This window comes from Misgurnus anguillicaudatus, chromosome 22, assembly GCF_027580225.2.
Source record: "Misgurnus anguillicaudatus chromosome 22, ASM2758022v2, whole genome shotgun sequence".
NCBI classification, from domain to species: Eukaryota; Metazoa; Chordata; class Actinopteri; order Cypriniformes; family Cobitidae; genus Misgurnus; species Misgurnus anguillicaudatus.
The window spans coordinates 37,357,048-37,376,460 of record NC_073358.2 but is presented as its reverse complement, the minus strand read 5'-3'; the positions used below and the strand labels follow the sequence as shown (position 1 = coordinate 37,376,460).

The following is a 19,413-nucleotide window of genomic DNA, read 5'->3' as shown; positions in this document are numbered from 1 at the left end:
TAACAATATTTTTTTTCTACATGAAACAAAGGGTAAGGCTTATAAAAAGAAATAAACAATAAAATTAAACTAAATGATCACACTATAGATACTGAAAGCACCTGAGCGTCTGTGCTCCATAGCACAAGCTTGGTCCTCCTCCATGACACTCAGCCTGGCGCCGCCACCCCACGGCCAATCCCACGTCTCAATGCGTCCACTACCCAACCAATAGGATTTCTGCAAGGGAAAGTACCATGGACGGGGCAGCCCGTACATCCCTGAAATAGCAAATAGCATTAAGGTAATTGTAGAAATGTTGGGAGGTAAAAACAAAATGAAAACCAGCTTACCTGGATGCACAGCCTCTATGTACCAGGTCAACACACCGTACACAATGGTATCAACGATAAGCATGACCACAGACAGCAGGAGGTTAAAGTCATCGCCCTCGACAGGTGATTGGTTAATAGTGCGCCACTGGATTCCCACTCCGGCCACTTCATAAAGGGCAAAGTACTTAGATCCCAGACCAAATGCCGTTGTAGACATTAAAGACTGCAGACAATAAGAAGTACAAGAGAAAATAAAACAGGGATCCAGCTCGACCTTCCGGTTTTAACAGGTAACACAAAGCAGATATATTAGCACAGTTTTCAAGTGCATTTAGTAAAGGAGGTCTTCGTACCGCTATACACTTCTCAAAGGCAGTGATCTTGTCGTGAGCCACTTCTTCTCTGATGGCCACATACATGTATGGCACATAACTCAGAAAGTAGATGATTCCTCCACATGCAGACGCCAGTTTTGCTTTAGAGTACAATACTGACACCAGAAAACTTGGAGAAGGGATAAAGAAAACAATTAATTTACATAACTGATGTTAGATTGCTGGTATAAACATAATAGTGTTTCAATATGTTAACAAAATTATAATCCATATATTTTAAGCAGGCAGCCAGGCAAGGAAAGTGTACAAATCAGGAACAGTCTATTACCAAAACATAATTGTGGCGATGGCATAGATTGTGAGGAAGAGCCAGATAATAAAAGGGTCGCTGTGGAGGAGCACTTTGCCGTATTTTAGTATGGCAGTGAGGGCGGTGACTGAGATCGAAAGCTGCACGAAGCCGGTGATGAACCAGGCCACCCAGTGCACTGCGTTATTCAATCCCATCATCTTCATCACCTGCATGAAAACGTTCAGGATTAACTAAAGCATTAACATTCAGGATTACTTTTATTCCCCTACAAGACTTATTAAAAATGTATTGCATAATCATAAAAATATCATATTTTTCAAAATTTGTGACACAGTTTGTGAAAACCCATTTTAAGTAATTTTTTGTAATTCACTGTTGCATATAATATTCCTATATAATGTAAAGAACATTCACTGAAAACATAACCTTGATATTTTTAATATTAACTGAGTAAGACCATGTCAAAGATTGAAAGGCTCATTTTCCAGCTCCTCTACAGTTCAAAATGTGATTTTTACCGTTTTGGAATCCATTCAGCCGATCTCCGGGTCTGGCGGTACCACTTTTAGCATAGCTTAGCATAATCCATTGAATCTGATTAGACCATTAGTATCGCACTCAAAAATAACCAAAGAGTTTCGCAATGATATTACGCAGTGCCCGAAAATAGTCCCCTGCTATTAAAAGTTACTAAGGGGACTATATTCGGGCACTGCGTAATATCATTGCGCCTCCTGCAGCCATGTTATGCCAGCAAAGTATTTGATTTTTACGCCGGAATGAGAGTATAGTTCCTAGCCATTTCGGCCTAGAAAATCACAACTTTGGATTTTCTATCGGTCTTAGTACATGATGTAACTACAGAAGAGTCAAGTTTTAAATAGGAAAAATATGGAAACTATTTGGTCATTTTTGCGCACAATGCTAATGGTCTAATCAGATTCAATGAATTGTGCTAAGCTATGCTAAAAGTGGAAGCGCCAGACCTGGAGATCAGCTGAATGGATTCCAAAACACTAAAAATCTCTAGAGGAGTTCGAACTCGATGCACACACTCGATGCACACACGCAAGATTGTTTGGTTGTTCTCTGGTCTGTTTGGCAAAATCACATTCATTTTAAATGACCCGAGGCCGCTAATATTATACCCGACCCGTGTCCCGAGGCACATGTGAAACTTTTTGACCCATACCCGCTCAGGTCTTGGTCGGACCTCTGGTTTTCGGATCTAAGTGGACCCGTGAAGACCTTTAAGCCGCCTTTCCACTGCACACGACATTCGGAAAAGACAGTCCGAGTTCGCCCCTAGTGGCAGTCGTAATGAAGTTTCAGTTTAATCGTATATGGAAGAGAAGCTCATTCCAGCGCAAGAGGCTTCATTCAAACATGTTTACCATGGTGAAATAAATAAATGAAGGCAAATGAATGAAACAATAAACAGCTATGCATATATGACAAAGAGTGCCAATATTTTTTGGAGAGAACATATGAAGACAATATTAAAATAATAACATACACAAATTAAATTAATAATGTATTACTTATCAGTAATCAAACGTTTTTTTAAGGATTCAAGTGTTACGAATAAAGTAAAAACCAAAAGGATTAATCATTTTCACCTCACACACAGTTTGTGATTGGAATACAATGAAATACATCACTTCCTGTCGGCATATCGCATGCAGTTTAGTTGCACAAGTTCAAAATTTTTAACGGATCCAACACTCAAAACGGATCAGAAATTTACGTATCCGCAGATGGTTGGGACCTCACGCATCCCCTTTACGACTCTCCATAGGAAATTAATGACTTCCGGCTCATCGGCCGTCATTTGTCGTGTGCAGTTGAAAGGCGGCTTTAGTCCCTGGTTCTCTCTCACTATACATCAAAAGGTCTTGAACTGAAAAAACTTGAAGACCTCCATTTTAAAAGAACGTCTACCATGCTTCTGCTGGCTCTCACCTCTTTTAATCTTTGTTCCTTTTCTGCAACAATGTGTTGGATCATCATGGCCACTGAGTAGACCCAGGAAATGACCATACACAGAGGCATCATGTGCTCAATCACAAACAGGAAACTGTAGATGGAAACATCTATTAAAGGGATAGTTCATTCAAAAATGAAAATCACCCCATGATTTACTCACCCTCAAGCCATCTGAGCTACATATGTCCATCCTTTTTAATACAAACACATCAGATATTTTTTAAATGTCCTAGCTCTTCCAATCTGAATATAGGGTCATTTTTGCCTGAACTATTGCTTTAATACTCTTCACCTTTACATCGCTAGAATTGACACCTGAACTGCTTATGTCAATTAGTAATGCAGTGCTGAACATCAAAAATATATAATAGGTGATAAAAAGTGGTAGTAGAGAATAAACCAAGCTCACTCGTCTCTAGTGTAGCATGGATAAGGAAACATCTGCACATAGTTTCCAGGCTCCACAACATCATGGCCCACAAATGTGTTGATGATTGCCCGTTCCATCATATCTAAACGAGGGCGAAAAAGGGAAATGTTGAAACTGAGGTTATATTAATGCATCATCAAGAGTAAACACATCTAAAAGCACTAAAAAGGTTTAAGCTTTAAATTTTTATTTCTTGAAATTGCTTTCAAGTCAAATACTTTTAAAACCTTGAAACATGTTTACTTAAGAAGTAACACTGCATTGCAAAACTCATATTCTTCCTCCGTTCTGGTTTTCTAACACAATTATCCAAACATCTTTAAAACAAGATATGTTCAGTTGAGAAACAAAATGACTTGAGCATTTACATTTTGTTTTCAGAGAAATCTTTTATGCCTAAAACAAAAAGCTTCCCAATGCGGTAAGAAAAATAATCTTGTTTTTCCATATGAATTAGATTATTTGTCTCACCCCATTGGCAAACAGCTCTTTCTTGTTTAAAGCAAAAACAACCCGAAAAATCTGTTCGATCTGAAAACAAGGCATACATTGCTGTATTATTTGGCTTTTTAATAGCTTTGATTTATGGATGTCTCATTTATGATGTGATAATACTTTATTCATCCCTAATCAGAGAAATTTGGAAAAATGTATCTCAGCCATCTTATGTTAAAGCACTTTAAATTGATTAAATCCTATTTAATTTGGGCTTGCTAGTTGCACTAAAAATATATCATGGTGTATATGAGCTCCTCAATGAATTAATCTTCACCTGATTGGTGCACTGGGCCTTAAATAACCATGTACTGAGTTTACCAGAATAACTTTCATTTTTTATAAAACATTTACTTTCATTACACTTTAACCACGCCAACTAAGAAGTCTGTTGATGTTAATTCAGTGGACCATTTATTGCTTTCTCAGCTGTTTCATAAACAATTTAGCATAAATGGCAGAGCTAATGCTTTAGTTCTGACTATAATTTACTGGCTTAAAATATACATTTTACTGCCAAAAAAAAGGCTCACAGTTAAAACAGTATACTTTTAAGATATCTAACCCTTAGGAAATTTTTGGTATCTGATCATATCTTGGATCCACACGAAGCCATAAAGGAAATAGAATTTGCCACCCGTGTTCGGTCCAGGGCGCCAATAAGCCCGGCGGATTTCATTGGTTTTCTCTGTGAAACTTGAGTTCTGTCGAATCTTATACAAAACGTGAGGCGGCAGAGTGCCATCTTTATTGGTCTGGAAAATCACACCTGCAGGGTGAACACAGATCAAACTAATGGACGTATTTAACAAAGTGTACAAAAGGGTTAAATGAATCATGAAAATGTGGTAGCTTGAATAAAAGCATCTGCTAAAGGAAAAAACACAAATGGTTTTCCTTGGTAAATGGTTACTGACTTGCAAAGACTGAAACGTTGTCCTGGTAGGCCTGGTTCAGCGTGTAGTTGACGATGCTCTCTTCATCAGGAAAGCCTCTGAAAATATCCACACTGACCTGCAGCATCCAGAATCAAAGTTTGTAGAAGATATGTTTTGTAAAAACTTACATTTATTTTGTATTGTTATTATGAACAGTACAACTAACTAAAAAATAATTTATTAACGTCTATTATTACAGCTCATTAGAATGCTAGATTCTGATTGGCCAGTTGCGACATTTGCAGGTTTGTTATTCCCAGATAACAAATGCTCAAAAATAATAACACACCAACATGATCTCACAAAGTTCTGTGGTATAGGGAATGTGGAGTTGACGTCACGCGGTGTTGCATTATGGGTAATCCGCCATATTTGCAGGCACGCGTCCTATCTCGCTGTATTTGAGTTCATGTGTTGGAGGTTGTTTTTGTATTTCCTGTCGAGATTTTAATAAACTTCGATATGTTTGGTCAGTACTGCTCGATCAAGCAGGTCACGCGATCGTTCAGGGAGGAAACTGAACAACGGAATACGGTTTTTCAGCTTTTATTCGTGGAAAAAACAAAGGAAGCCGGTGCAGGAGCTGACGAAAAGACGCCGGATCGCGTGGTTTGCCTGCTGCAATCAGGAGAAAAACGTTTACTTTTCAAAAAAAAATCCCTGCATCAGCGAGAGTGTGTTCGCTGCATTTTCAGTCATTCAGTAATTTGTGATTAATAAAAGCAGAACCACTTAAATTGTCTTGTTTTTATGCTAACACTGTCAAACTAACTTGTAAATGTAAGTTATTGATTGATTCATTCATTCATTTCTGATCACCCTAAACACCTGAGTTATAAAAATAAATATTTAGACAATTTTGACGATTGTAACACATATTTTTTATTAAATGCAACTGCTCAATCCCACTGCTTGTGACTCTTTAAATAACAACGTTAGCTAAATATTTAGCATTTTGTTTGTTTTAATAACTTGGCCAAAACAGAAGTGCCATCTTATGAACATGTGTTGATTCATCGCACAGAATACAACGGAGAAATTCTTTTATAGAATCATTAAGATACGTAGGTATTAACACATCGTCAGTAAATAGCTGGTTTGCCAACCATAAGACTCCAAAAGAAGAAGTGTCACCTTACTATAAGCTTGAAGGGATTTATAGCTCTTAAACTCCTGCAAAGTGTAAATAAAGTCCTGCAAAAACAAGGTAATTGACCAGATATGTAAGCGGAGGTAGTGCGTCTGGATCCGTAATCCAGTCTTGGGCTGCTAAATCATATGATCTATGTTGTTTATTTGTCCAAATAAAGTTTTTTGGCAGTAGCATTTAGTTTCTCCTATAGGGTCCCTTCTCTTTTTCTTTCAACTTCTCGATTTCTTCCGTTCTTCTTCAATTTTACCTAGTTTTAGCTTAACATGCCCACAATTAAATGGCATAGCGGTCGGCGGTGCCTCTAAACATGGCGCCCATGTCCCATAATGCAACACTGCGGTGACGTACATTAACATTCCCTATAGTCACGGAACATTTTGCTCATTTATCCTCGTCATTGTCACGGATCTCTGCATTTTTCCATGTCCCTACCACAGACTTTCTTTACCGTGTCAGTTTCACGTATAGATGGATTTCAGTCATGTGACCTTTTACGTCATGCCGCCATCTTGAGGACCTACCGAGTACCAGTCATAGACAGTAAAAGAAATGGACACAGCGACCCCATTGGATTCAACGGAGACAAGTGAAGTCAATTAGAAGCATGCACTTCCTGGGTGTCGAGCGTACTGCGCAGACTCAAACTGAGCTTAATGACGTAGATGTCACGTGAGCAACCTGTCTGAAAACTGTAAGTCTTCTAATAGCCGTGCCACGAGAAATCTGAATCACCTACTGAATCTTGCAGAGACGGCGAGCGTGAACAGGAGCACATTTTGGTTAGTATTCTGATTAATAATCTCCCTTGACTTTATGCCTTCACGTCCAACCGATTGCCTCATAGTCAGTAAAAGATTGTCTGCGAGCTTCTCTCCCAGTCCATACGGTAATTTCTCTACTGTGCGACAGAAAGTCGCAGGTTATGACGCAATCGTTAGCCTATTTTTACAAAAACTGCTTCTACTGGGCCATAAAGTAAGATACATGGTAATGGAGCCTTATATACATTTTCGTGTTTCTTTAGAAATAATTAATGGACAAATGGAGTTTTTAAACGCCTCAGATGTAAAATTATTCCCTGTCAAAGTGACGCCAAAATGAATTGGAGTCATGAAAATGAAACTTTGCTCGAAGTATCACCTGGATCTCTACACATGAACACGAGCATTGAGAACATTGTTTGTGTACACAGAGTTTACTAAAAAGAAAAGTTTTGTACAACTGACTTTGGATGATTTGGGGTCCGCTCGTCATCTCTGCCAGACGTAAATAATCGATTTCCGAATGCGAACGAATGAATCTCATATGAGGCTCCTTTTTCAACTAGAAGGTCAATATTGTTTTTCACTTGCGACAAAACAACGAATTATTCGTGCATTTTTATGGAACTATTCTTTAGGAGATATCAATCTTTACTCTCCTCCCTCCTTACGTTGCAATTTGAGATTGATACATCTGGGAAGAAGGCGGCGAGCGGACGCCAAATCATCCAAAGTCAGTTGTTCAAAACCTTCTTTTTAGTTAACTCTGTGTTCACAAAAAATGTTCTCAAAGCTCAAGTTCACGTGTAGAGACACAGGCGATACTTCGAGCAAAATATCATGGTGTGTTGAGCCTTCTTAGTGTTGTTAAAATAGCGATTTTGATGCTCACAGCATAGCTTCTAGTTCTTTTGCGACCACTTCAGGTCCTCAAAATGGAGGAAGACAAGTGAGTGACGTCAGCTGATATTCATGTATTGGTTACTCAATTGTTTTTTCTATTTTTAAACCATTTTCGCGTGGGTTTAGATTTGGGGTTTGGGTTAGGATGTCACTTTAACGATTGGTTTATAATATTTTTTTCCGGATTTTTAAACACTTGCCTGACATTATGGTTAAAGTTGGGTTTGAGTTAGGGCATCATTTTATGTTACAGACAGTCGTTCTAACCCCAAACCCACGCAAAAATGGTAAGAAAATAGGAAAAACTATTGAGTAACCAATACGTGACAATGACACAGATAAATGAGCAAAATATGGATGCTGCGAATCATTCTGACAGGTACAGTTTAATATTACACAAAAATTAAATATAAATATGTATTTTATTAACATATATGAAATTATATTTACAAATGATTAAACCAAATAGTGTGTTCATGATATTTGAAAGTTTTCTTTTATCTTTACCAAACTGAAAGTAACAGGTTTTCCTTGTGGAAGGTCTGCATTTACATTTTAAATCAATATTTGTTTTTTACCTTACTTGTGATGTAAATAGCAGTGTAATAAGCAGGATAATGTACAGGCAGCCGGTTGTTATCAAGAAATAAGCTCCATTAGTGTGATACAAGACCCTCCACCTTATGAGGTAAATAACTATGTAATAAGCGAGATAATGTATAGGCAGCCTATACATTATCCCTTACTAAATGTTAATTTTTAAGATTTCAAACTCTAAATGTGCCACAGAAGCTCTTCTGACCTTTGACATGAAGTGTGTCCAGCCACAGGCTGCATTATCAATGGTGTGGAGCTGCTCTAGTAGTGTGGTTGTGTTTGGCAGGGTGAAGTTTTCCTCCATCAGACTGTTCAACAGCTCACTGTCTGAGCCGTTTAAAAGTTCATGGTGCTGCTTCAGGTCAGCAATGAACTATAGCACAAGGACAACACACAAGGAATCAATCACACGCACAACAAGTTCACTATTTTAAAGCATTATGATATATCACAAAACTTTATCAATATTTTCTCTCCAGGAATCAACCTTTGTATTTTTTACATTCTTGTTTTAGGGGAAAAAAGAGACAATTCATAGCAGCTCTGTGAAAGTACTGTAACATTGGATTAAAAAACATTCATTTAGTTCTATTACGGGCTGTGCACACACCAAAGCTTTTTTATGCGGTTGAAAACGCCCGGCGAACAGCTTTATTTTAGCCGACTGCCAGCTTTCTTCAGCTGAGCACATTGGTTGCTGTGATACTTTTGCTTTATTTATTAGTCGTTGTACGATGCCTTTACTGTGATTGGACGACCATGTGAGAGCTGACATTGATGAGCTGAGCTTTTTCAGCCAAATGTGAATATTTTTCCAACTCTTTTAGAGTTGAAAACCGGCTTTCACCGTGGAAAAAAAATGTAATCTGCTGGCTTTTATGAAAAATGCAGGGCTTCCATAGGACACAATTAATCCGCTGGCGAAAAAAACTTTGGTGTGCACACCCCTTAGACTGCAACACTGTAAAACTTGGTTAAAATTGTAGTTAGGCAAAGCACCAGTCCAATATACACTCACCTAACGGATTATTAATAACACCTGTTAAATTTCTCATTAATGCAATTATCTAATCATCCAATCACATGGTAGTTGCTTCAATGCATTTAGGGGTGTGGTCCTGGTCAAGACAATCTCCTGAACTCTAAACTGAATGTCAGAATGGGAAAAAAGGTGATCTAAGCAATTTTGTGCGTGGCATGGTTGTTGGTGAAAGATGGGCCGGTCTGAGTATTTAACATTCTGCTCAGTTACTGGGATTTTCACGCACAACCATTTCTAGGGTTTACAAAAATGGTGTGAAAAGGGAAAACCATCCAGTATGCGGCAGTCCTGTTGGCGAAAATGCCTTGTTGATGCTAGAGGTCAGAGGAGAATGGGCCGACTGATTCAAGCTGATAGAAGAGCAACTTTGACTGAAATAACCACTCATTATGACCGAGGTATGCAGCAAAGCATTTGTGAAGCCACAACACGCACAACCTTGAGACGGATGGGCTACAACAGCAGAAGACCCCACCGGGTACCACTCATCTCCACTACAAATAGGGGAAAAGACCTACATTTGCACGAGCTCACCAAAATTGGACAGTTGAAGACTGGAAAAATGTTGCCTGGTCTGATGAGTCTCAATTTCTGTTGAGACATTCAGATGGTAGAGTCATAATTTTGCATAAACAGAATGAGAACAAGGATCCATCATGCCTTGTTATCACTGTGCAGGCTGGTGGTGGTGTAGTAATGGTGTGGGGGATGTTTTCTTGGCACACTTTAGGCCCCTTAGTGCCAATTGGGCATCGTTTAAATGCCACGGCCTACCTGAGCATTGTTTCTGACCATGTCCATCCCTTTATGACCACCATGTACCCATCCTCTGATGGCTACTTCCAGCAGGATAATGCAGCATGTCACAAAGCTCAAATAATTTCAAATTGGTTTCTTGAACATGACAATGAGTTCACTGTGCTAAAATGGCCCCCACAGTCACCAGATCTCAACCCAATAGAGCGTCTTTTGGATGTGGTGAAACGGGAGCTTCGCTCCCTGGATGTGCATCCCACAAATCTCCATCAACTGCAAGATGATTTCCTATCAATATGGGCCAACCTTTCTAAAGAATGCTTTCAGCACCTTGTTGAATCAATGCTACGTAGAATTAAGGCAGTTCTGAAGGTGAAAGGGGGTCAAACACACTATTAGTATGGTGTTCCTAATAATCCTTTAGGTGAGTGTAGATGACACAGATCATAGATCAGTGAGTTAAAGAATAACTGTAGAGCATTGTGTTAGGTTGTGAGTTTGATTCCCCAGGAACACACATATAAATGTGTACCTGCAATGCACTGTAATTTTCTTTGGATGAAAGCATCTGTCAAATACATAAATGTAAATCAAAATTTGCCAGTTTTTGACAGTTCTTCTCTAGACAAAGACAAAAAATTGTGTATTTTGACCCAAAAACTGATAAGAAATTGGCTCCTTCTTGTTTCTATCTCTCTAAATTGTCACATGCTAATGTATTAAAACCACCAACTATGAAATTTGTGAGCAAAAGTCAGAAAAAAATTATCCTCAGACATAATGTTACCTGTTGGAGCCACACCAGGTGATTCTGCAGCTTGCCCTCCTCTAAGAAGGCTCTGAGTTCAGCCGAAATGTTGAGCCAGACACGGGCGTAGTGAGTCACATTCCCCACAAACGCAAATGTTTCATTGGCCTAAAGAGAGCAAGTCGAATAATCTAATCAAAAATCATTCCAGGTATCCAAATGACTCTTGTTTAATTTAAATTAAAGAATAATTAATGTAATGTACTATCCACTAATGAGATTGGTCTAATTTACATAATTATTATAACCAAACTACTGCATGACAAACTCACTTGCTAAGCATTATAAGCTAATTGGTCCCCAGGAATGATAAAATAGATTTAATGTGTCAGAAAAGATTAAGATCAAGTTTTAAAATCAATATTTGAATGCATATTAAAATACTTTCCGAGCGGTATGTGCACAGATAACGAATCTGTGGTGCTATCAAAACATGATGATGATGTTAGTCATAAAAAAGTTTTCAATCCGCTTACCTTTTGTATGACCTTATCCACCTCTGAGCCAATTGGAGAGTAAAGGATTTTGGGATTTGTAGTCATAAGATGGACCAATAAACCCAGGTTTCGTTGTTCTTTGCTGGTAAAGCCCAGGGAACTCATATTTCCCTGTTTAAGAGCTTCAGGCTCAATGATCCTAAAAAACAACTAAAGTTTATTAGAAAGAAAAGGCAAAAGAAGGACAACGGCTCCTTTATCCACACAAACAAACCTGTTATTTCCACACAGAATGGGTTGAAGACCTGCCCACAGCTGAACAAAGGCAGAAAATTGGGATTTGGGATTTTCAGCTTCAGCCCCGTTTTCTGCAGTTCCCTCTTTTTCTTCCCCTGGGCTTTCTGTTGTGTTGGGACCCCATGTTGTTGTATTGGAGCTCCAGAAGGTGGTGTTGGCTGCAGGAGTGGGCTGGTGACCTGAGCAAGCCCCTTTAGGGAGCAGTTTGGCCAGGCCTGACAACAGATCCACATCCCGCAGCAGCCTTTCCACATCAGCCAGGTTCTTCAGCAGAGCTCCGAGGTGGGACTGATCCAACACACCAGAGATGTTAGACTGCTCAAGACGCAACTGTGACGTATGAAATTGAGAAAGCGGAGAATAAAAAGAAAGAAAGGTCTGCTAAACTATAAATTTGCTAATTGAAGATGAAATGATGTAAGACACTGGCCTGCTAAGTGGATTTAAAGGAACAGTATGTAGGATTGTGGCCAAAACTGGTATTGCAATCACAAAACTTGTGGCTAAAACTGGTACTGCAATCACACAACTGGTGGCCAATATACAAAATGACAACATAACGTCAGTTGAGGGCTGCAACTCCACTTTTTAAATGACAATATCCTGGCCAGACCACTGTTGTCAGTGATATAAGTATTTGAAATGAAAATAATTTCTTAATGTCTAGTGACATATCAGGGCCATTTTATGATTAACTGAAATACATTTCTTACATACTGTTCCTTTAAAATAGTTAAGTAGGTTTGCTGTAAAGATGTTGAAGTGTAGTGTACTATTTAAATATAGCATGCTTGACTTGGTGAACTACTTCTATTTTGAGCTTATAAAGCTACAGTTTTCCTCATATATTTTAGTAATGGAGTGTCTAGTATCTCTACCAGGATTGCACATACCTGTTCAAAGACTCTCTGTGTATCAATCTGCTCTCTTAGTTCTTCGCTCATCTCCCTAAACCGCTCAGCCCTCTGCGCCGCCCCACCACCACAAAGGGTCTTTAGGTAGGCCTTCAAAACTGCCTGTTGTTTATCAGGGACCAATAAGATTTTGCTTAATTCGCTGTTTCCGCCTTCTCCACAAGTGAGCGTTTCAAGCATTGTACCAGTCAGCACAATTCCCTGGAAACAATAACACGCATTGAGAAGCAAGCAGATTTGACAGTAAACAAAACAATCGGTTAACCCAACGGCGTATTCAAAGAAACAGACCAATGTCTTTGCATTTATATTATTTTGCAATATATACGTATGCTGCTGCGGTCACACTAGTCTTTTCATTTCACTGGCTTCTATTTATACGCATGCGAATGCCGCAGAGTGGAAACGAAAGCTTATGCAACAAATTTTGCACTTCAAGTTTGATGAACTTTGACTTGTGAACTCATATTACGTGTAACCAATAGATGATGGATATCCGGTGAAGGAGAAAAATAGCAGTATTGCATTCTGTACAGTAATAACAAAAGCAACGGTGCAAGTACATCTGTATCCATGATGTGTGAATTAAACATTTTAGTATGTGATATCATGCGTACATATTTTGCATGCCAAAAGTCTAGCTTTCAAATCAAGCGGCAAACCAACCTCTATCTCACGCAGGGATTGAGGATCAAATTTTTGACCCATTCCACCCCCTGCGATTCCCAGTGCCTGGGACAGGACTTTGAGGAGAGCTGGGCGGTGAGCTGTATTAGTGGGGTCCCTCAATGCTTTCTGAATCAAACCACCATCCACACCTTGCCAGCCTCCAAGAATTTGCTGCTGAGCATGAAAGAGAAAAGAAAATAGTAACTAGATTAACTGTCGTGTTCATGTGGCTCAGTGTGGTAGACCAACACCAAGATTACAAGTGCAATTCTCAATGCAAGGACCACAAAAACTGACAAAATGTTTGACAAAAGCAAAACAATTAACATTTGAGACATGACATGAACACCACAATTCAATAGTAGTATTGTCTAATGGCAACAACATAAAAGGCTATGTAAAGCCTCAGAGGCAATGTCTGCTTTGTATCCCCTTACACTGTAAAAAATGCTGGGTTACTTTCAACCCAGTGTTGGAAAAAAAAAAGCGACAAACCCAACACATTGGGTTGTAATTTAACCTATGCTGAGCTGTTTAACCCAAAATGCTTGGATTGTTGGGTCAAATATTTAACATTTTCTAGGTTATTTTAAGCCAATGACATGGTTTTTGACCATATTTAAGATTGAAAATAAAGAAATATAAATGCCAAAAGGCATAAATGTACATGTAGTTTCTCATAGAGGTTCTAAAACCTCGAGTGGATAATATTAATGCATAACTGTGAAATTCAGAATATAAGTAATGTGACAGGAGGCAGCACGTCTTTATTCATGATCAGCTGATTAACCAGTCTATGAGGCAGATTACAAATATAAATTGCTGATAGGCTTCTAAATGTCATTTTAACGTTTGCCCTTTGCAGACAAAAATGTAAAAATGAATTTGTTTAAAGGGGACATTCCATGAAAATAAGACTTTTCCATGTTTAAGTGATATAATCGGGTCCCCAGTGCTTCTACCAACTCAGAAAACATGAAAAATCGCAACCCTGTAACTTTGTTTTGGTAAGGCTCTCTCTGCAAGCATGTGAATATGTCATTCGAATTTCGCTCCCCCCATGACGTATTAAGGGGCTCTTTTTATAATGATACCGCCCCTTCATCTGCGCTATCCAACCATGAACGGCCTCACGAGTGCGATAGACAGAGAAAAAGAATGACTGACAGCATGACGCGTTTGTATTCCCTCGAACACAAACAGGAGCCTACAATCTTATAACTTGTAGTTTTAATAATCTTTCTAAAGATTGAATTAACGTTCTAAAGGATTAACCTTACCTTAGTGCAACAGAGAGAGCGAGCGAGTGAGTGAGTGAGTGAGTGAGAGAGAGCAAGTGAGCATGAGAGAGAGAGAGCAACGCGATGGTTCGCTTTCAAGTATGTTGTTTAATATGTTTCTCTGAAGTTTATATGAATGAACACGAGGATTAATGCACTGCACGAGACAGAGTGAGAGAACAACGCGTGTTCACTATTATACACAATAAGCATAAATATGTTGTTTAATGTTTCTCTGAAGTTTCAAATGAATACGAGGAGTTACAAGACAGAGAGTGAGAGACTGACAGAAACGCGATTGTGTTCAATCATACACAATAAACTTAAACATGTCATTTGATCCGTTTCTCTAAAGTTTAACCATTACACGTGTTGTTTTATTACAGATCATTTAAATGTGCTCGTGTGGGTTGGTCAAAAAGTAAACTTCTGAATGTTTGAGGACGTGTATTTTATTGTAACATGCTGAAAATCATTATGCCTGTTTAAAACCTTGGCAGCATGAGACCTAAATGTCTTTATTTTTATTTCACAATGTTCTCCATCTGCTGATAAACATGTATTTAGTATGCATAAAACAGATAATCGACTTTTAAAACTTGTTCAAATATATAATGCTTAGCATCGCTTACATAACTTTTTTCTTGAGAAAATCTCCCTCGATGCTCTGACTACAGCGCGAGCGCTTGAGACTCCGCCCACCTGAGCAGCTCATTTGGATTTAAAGCATAGAGACAGAGCGCAGTTATGCAAATTTGAAAAACACGCCCACCGGGGGGGACCGCAATCCAACCGTCTCCATTGACTTTGTATTGCGAGAAGCCGCCTCCTTGTCATTTCTGGCTTATAACAAAAAACTGAAAAATGCCTAAAAGCTGCTGTGTGACAATATGTACAGCTAACAAGCCAAAGAACCCAGAAATAAGTTTTTATAAGCTGTCGAGCCGTAAAACCCAGTCTTTAAGGAGAATAAAGTGGATCGCCGACTACGTTTCTCCCTAGTGGACGCAGTTCTACTAATAGAAGTACTATGTAAAGTTGCCTGTATCCATTTTTGTGTCTTTAAACGCTCGTTTTTTGGGGTCGACAGCTTATAAAAACTTATTTACAGATTAAACTTAAAAACAGAATAATATCTAAAAGCTGCTGTGTGACAAGGTGTACATCTAACAACCAAAAAAAAATACGTTTTTATAAGCTGTCGACTTCAAAAAACGAGCGTTTAAAGACAGAAATGGAAACAGGCAACTTTTCATAGTACTCCTATTAGTTAAACTGCGTCCAATAGGGGGAAATGTCCAATAGGATTCAGAATCGATTTCAGACAGGCATTTTTAATGGGACACATGGTTGAATTGTTACATCCCTAATATAAGGATGTGCCTTTTGGAGCTTTAAAACACAGGCATCATTTAATGCCATTACTAAGCAAGTTGGGACAAGATATTATATAATACAACTTAAATTAATAATACAACTAGGAAGTCTAGATGCACCTAGAATGGAATGAGTGTGAGTAAATTATGGGTTCATTTTCATAAGTATCTCATACTGTACCTCAAACTGTACAAGTTTCTCTCCAGGACTGTGCTGTCCTTCATCTCTACCTCCTCTCATTGTTCCAACTTTAGGATACGTTCCAAATATGAGATTATACACCTGAACAGAATACACACACGCGCACCGATTTAGAAACTCCTGTCACACTCAAATACTTTAAATAGCCTGAGAACAGTGAAAATGAAACTCTTCAGCAAAATGAATGAAAACTCACAAGAACATCTCTCAGCACTTTTACACTGACTACAGCGTGTTAAACGCGCTATAATGTAGCTTCTCTGCCCTAAAGCATTCGATTCTATCATACATCCTCTCTATGCCATCACGGAGCAGAATCGCTAAAGACTCCAAAGAGGATGAAAGAGAGGCGGGAGGCTCAGAGGAGCTAGCACATGAGTCATGATCTGACTTCAAAAGTGCTGCTGTCTGACCTGGGTTGGAGGTGAAGGAAGTTTGAGATGAGTGTGGAAGACAAACCTCTTTTAGATTGATAGGGGAGGATAGCAGCAGGCTGGCAGTGTCGTTGGGCAGTGAAAGGTTTCGGGTGAGAAACTGCCAGAATGACGACTGGTTCCTGAGGAAGCTTCCAACAGTGAAACCTGAAGCAGACACACATGCAAACAGTTTAAGTGCTTTCAATTAGTGGAGGGGAAGAGGATCTAGTGTTGTGTATGTATTTGTTTCTTAACAATGGAACATACATACAGCAGGTAAAGAAGTATTGAACAAGTCACCAATTTTCTCAGTTAACATATTTCTATAGGTGTTACTGACATGAAATTGATCCCTCCTGTATGTAAAAACTAGTTGCATGCATATGCAGTCTTTAAATCTTGATGGTTCAGTGGCCTCTACTCTTATCTTTAGTTCTTTCCTTAGATTTTCAATTGGATTCAAGTCCCAATTGGCTGGGGCATTCTAGAAGCTTTATTTTCTTTCTCTGAAACCAATTGAAAGTTTTGCCTGGCTGTGTGTTTGGGTTAGGGTTTACCCATCATGAGATATTTCTTGCATGGCACCATGGTAATGATAAGACACTATTTTATAGGCCATCAGTTGGGAGCTGTTTTTATTTGGACTGAAAAGGGACAGGATTGTTACTGTCTTGGCTTTCCATGCCTTTTTGCACATCCTTTTCTCCAGGGGTTCAATACTTTGGCCCGTGTCATTTTACATGATTACACAACTTCATTTATGGGCATCTATGGTTTGATTTCTTTACATGTGTGGATTGCATGGGTTGTTACTGTACCAGCATCTGGAGAAATGTGGTGATGTGTTTAATACTTATTTTACTCACTGTAGATGCTTGGTTAACACAATCAAAGTTTATAAACAAATATATCTAAATGTCAAAATCCTTAAAATCAGATATCCTTAAATTTAAAGTGTAGCTGTCCATCAATGTAAACAATGTGGAAAGTAGTTGAACCAAAAAGTGCACAATTAATAAAGTTATTGGCTTCTAAAGTAGGGAGTCGACTCTGATTCGCTGAAACAAGTCATCATATGGATTGAATCTCCTGCCTGTCTTTATCCACGTAATACCAACACTTAGCATAATAATCTCCGCCTACAGCCTTGCACGGGAGAAACGAAAAGTATGACCTGCCCACAGAGACTTCAGCTAGTTAGTGTGTAAACATCATATCACGCTGTGTTTTCAGTTTGTGTCGTTTTCACTACCAAAGGATGAAGATATATGAAAAATCTGTGGTTTAAATTGAAGAGTTTAGTTGCAAAACGAGATAACCACCGGTTTTTTAATTGTTCAGAAATCTCGTTTTTTGGTTGTGCATTCCAATTCATTTCGATGCAACTGCAGTTGGTTTGTTTTGATTTAAACCTTCATAACTTAAAAAATACAGCTAAGTAGCACCATAAAACAAAATAATGACATGATAACATAATAATAAACATGTTTTGTCAAAAATGTAAAAAAATGGATTTATCTCGTTTTGCAACGAAACTCTTCAATTACTTTTTCAAGGAGGGTTATACTAAACGTTTGGCTGTGAAGAATCTGTGGTTGAAATGACTTTATTACTGAGGGATTTACTAGACGTTTGGCAATGAAAGATGGTTCAGTACCAACTTTATTTGAAACAACATGTGTCTCCTAACCACAACCTATAAGTATGATTATAGCTACATATACTTGCTTAAATGATTGTAAAAATGTTAATGTCTGTCAACGTTTTTATAACTTGGACTAATGATGAATGATGTGTATTGATGTTGGTGTTTAACTCTTAATATACTGTCAGAGAGTCACGTTAGCAAGCGGCTAACGCATGTGCACTTGTGTTTACATTTTTGCTATGGTCCAGTCAGGTTAAGTTACACTTGCTTAAATAAGTGTAAAAATGTTAGTGTCTGTCTGTCATCGTTTTAATTGCTTGGATTAATGATGAATGATATGTATTGATGTCGATAATGTCTTCTCAGTAAATCATGTTAGCACTAGGACATATTGCACTATTGTTGGTCTGTGCCACTGATCTGTGGTCTGTGCGGAGACTGTGTCAGTTGACCAATCAGAGCAGAGTAGGCAACTGAAAGGTGGGGTTTAGGCAGACTGAGTCGTTGAACGGCTTCACACGAATCGTTTGGGGATCTCTGAGAAATGGGGTACTTTTAAATGTATATTTTGAGAAAATTACAGTTTTTTGACCTTGCATGCATTTAAATCTGCCCGGGACTTATAAACAGTGATAGGACGCTTAAAATGTGCATCTTACTGACTCTTTAATGGTGACAGCCCTAATATGAAAACAACATGTCTATAAGAGATGTTTTAACCTTGTAAACTGCAGCTTTGGTATAGCACTACTCATACTACTGCTTCCCGAATTGCTATATGGTTTTCCTTACTTTGTAGGTCACTTTGGATAAAAACGTCCCCTAAATGCTTAAATGTAAATATGAAAATATAAGAAAAAGTAAAATTTTACACACTTTAGATTAAATAGAGTAAAATTTTGACGTGACACTTATATTTAAATGTTTCTCTACCGCTACCGATAGTTTTGAACTAACTTCCTCGGCGCAACTTTCTTCAAATTGCTTTTCCCAATGTTGACAAAATAATTCTTTCAAAACTTCTGCCGTGTAACAAATTTCCTTTTGGAACGATGTGTAAAAACACATTTGAGAAGTCTCCGTGTGTGTGCTATGGTCAGGTTTGGTGTGTGTATATTTGTGTTTTCTGACCACGGCTGGTGTTGTAGTGACTCTCTAAAGGTCCGTGTGCCGAGCTCAGACTCTCCAGGTGCTGTTGCAGTGACTCCAGCTCTTCCCCCAGACTCGGTCTGTCTGATGTAAACAAGTGATTTTGCTCCACAACCTCACTGATCCTCTCCAACAACTGAGTCACACTGACAAACAGCAGAGAGAAAGTTTGGTGACAGAACAAGTGGAGTTTA

General features: G+C 38.6%; 1 protein-coding gene and 1 long non-coding RNA gene across 4 annotated transcripts in view; both read right to left on the bottom strand.

Annotated features, from left to right (window-relative positions):
• Positions 1-19,413, bottom strand: part of abca2 (ATP-binding cassette, sub-family A (ABC1), member 2) — a 95,783-nt gene that overhangs the window by 26,412 nt on the left and 49,958 nt on the right. The window contains exons 4-21 of one of the 3 annotated variants that reach the window (XM_073860303.1): positions 19,202-19,365; positions 16,466-16,587; positions 15,986-16,087; positions 13,146-13,322; positions 12,459-12,680; positions 11,543-11,895; positions 11,308-11,467; positions 10,811-10,939; positions 10,556-10,591; positions 8,431-8,598; positions 4,791-4,887; positions 4,471-4,642; positions 3,358-3,462; positions 2,925-3,039; positions 978-1,168; positions 668-818; positions 333-537; positions 102-260 (exon numbers count right to left, since the gene is read on the bottom strand). In XM_073860303.1, the coding sequence (XP_073716404.1) occupies positions 102-260; positions 333-537; positions 668-818; positions 978-1,168; positions 2,925-3,039; positions 3,358-3,462; positions 4,471-4,642; positions 4,791-4,887; positions 8,431-8,598; positions 10,556-10,591; positions 10,811-10,939; positions 11,308-11,467; positions 11,543-11,895; positions 12,459-12,680; positions 13,146-13,322; positions 15,986-16,087; positions 16,466-16,587; positions 19,202-19,365 (2,828 nt within the window). The remainder of the gene's footprint in view (positions 1-101; positions 261-332; positions 538-667; positions 819-977; positions 1,169-2,924; positions 3,040-3,357; positions 3,463-4,470; positions 4,643-4,790; positions 4,888-8,430; positions 8,599-10,555; positions 10,592-10,810; positions 10,940-11,307; positions 11,468-11,542; positions 11,896-12,458; positions 12,681-13,145; positions 13,323-15,985; positions 16,088-16,465; positions 16,588-19,201; positions 19,366-19,413) is intronic. The other 2 variants (XM_073860304.1, XM_073860305.1) reach the window with 2 other exon arrangements.
• LOC141358758 (uncharacterized) lies at positions 5,254-6,310 on the bottom strand. Its single transcript, XR_012365181.1, has 2 exons — positions 5,687-6,310; positions 5,254-5,639 (listed from the first exon to the last, which is right to left on the bottom strand). It is a non-coding gene; the product is annotated as an uncharacterized lncRNA (long non-coding RNA).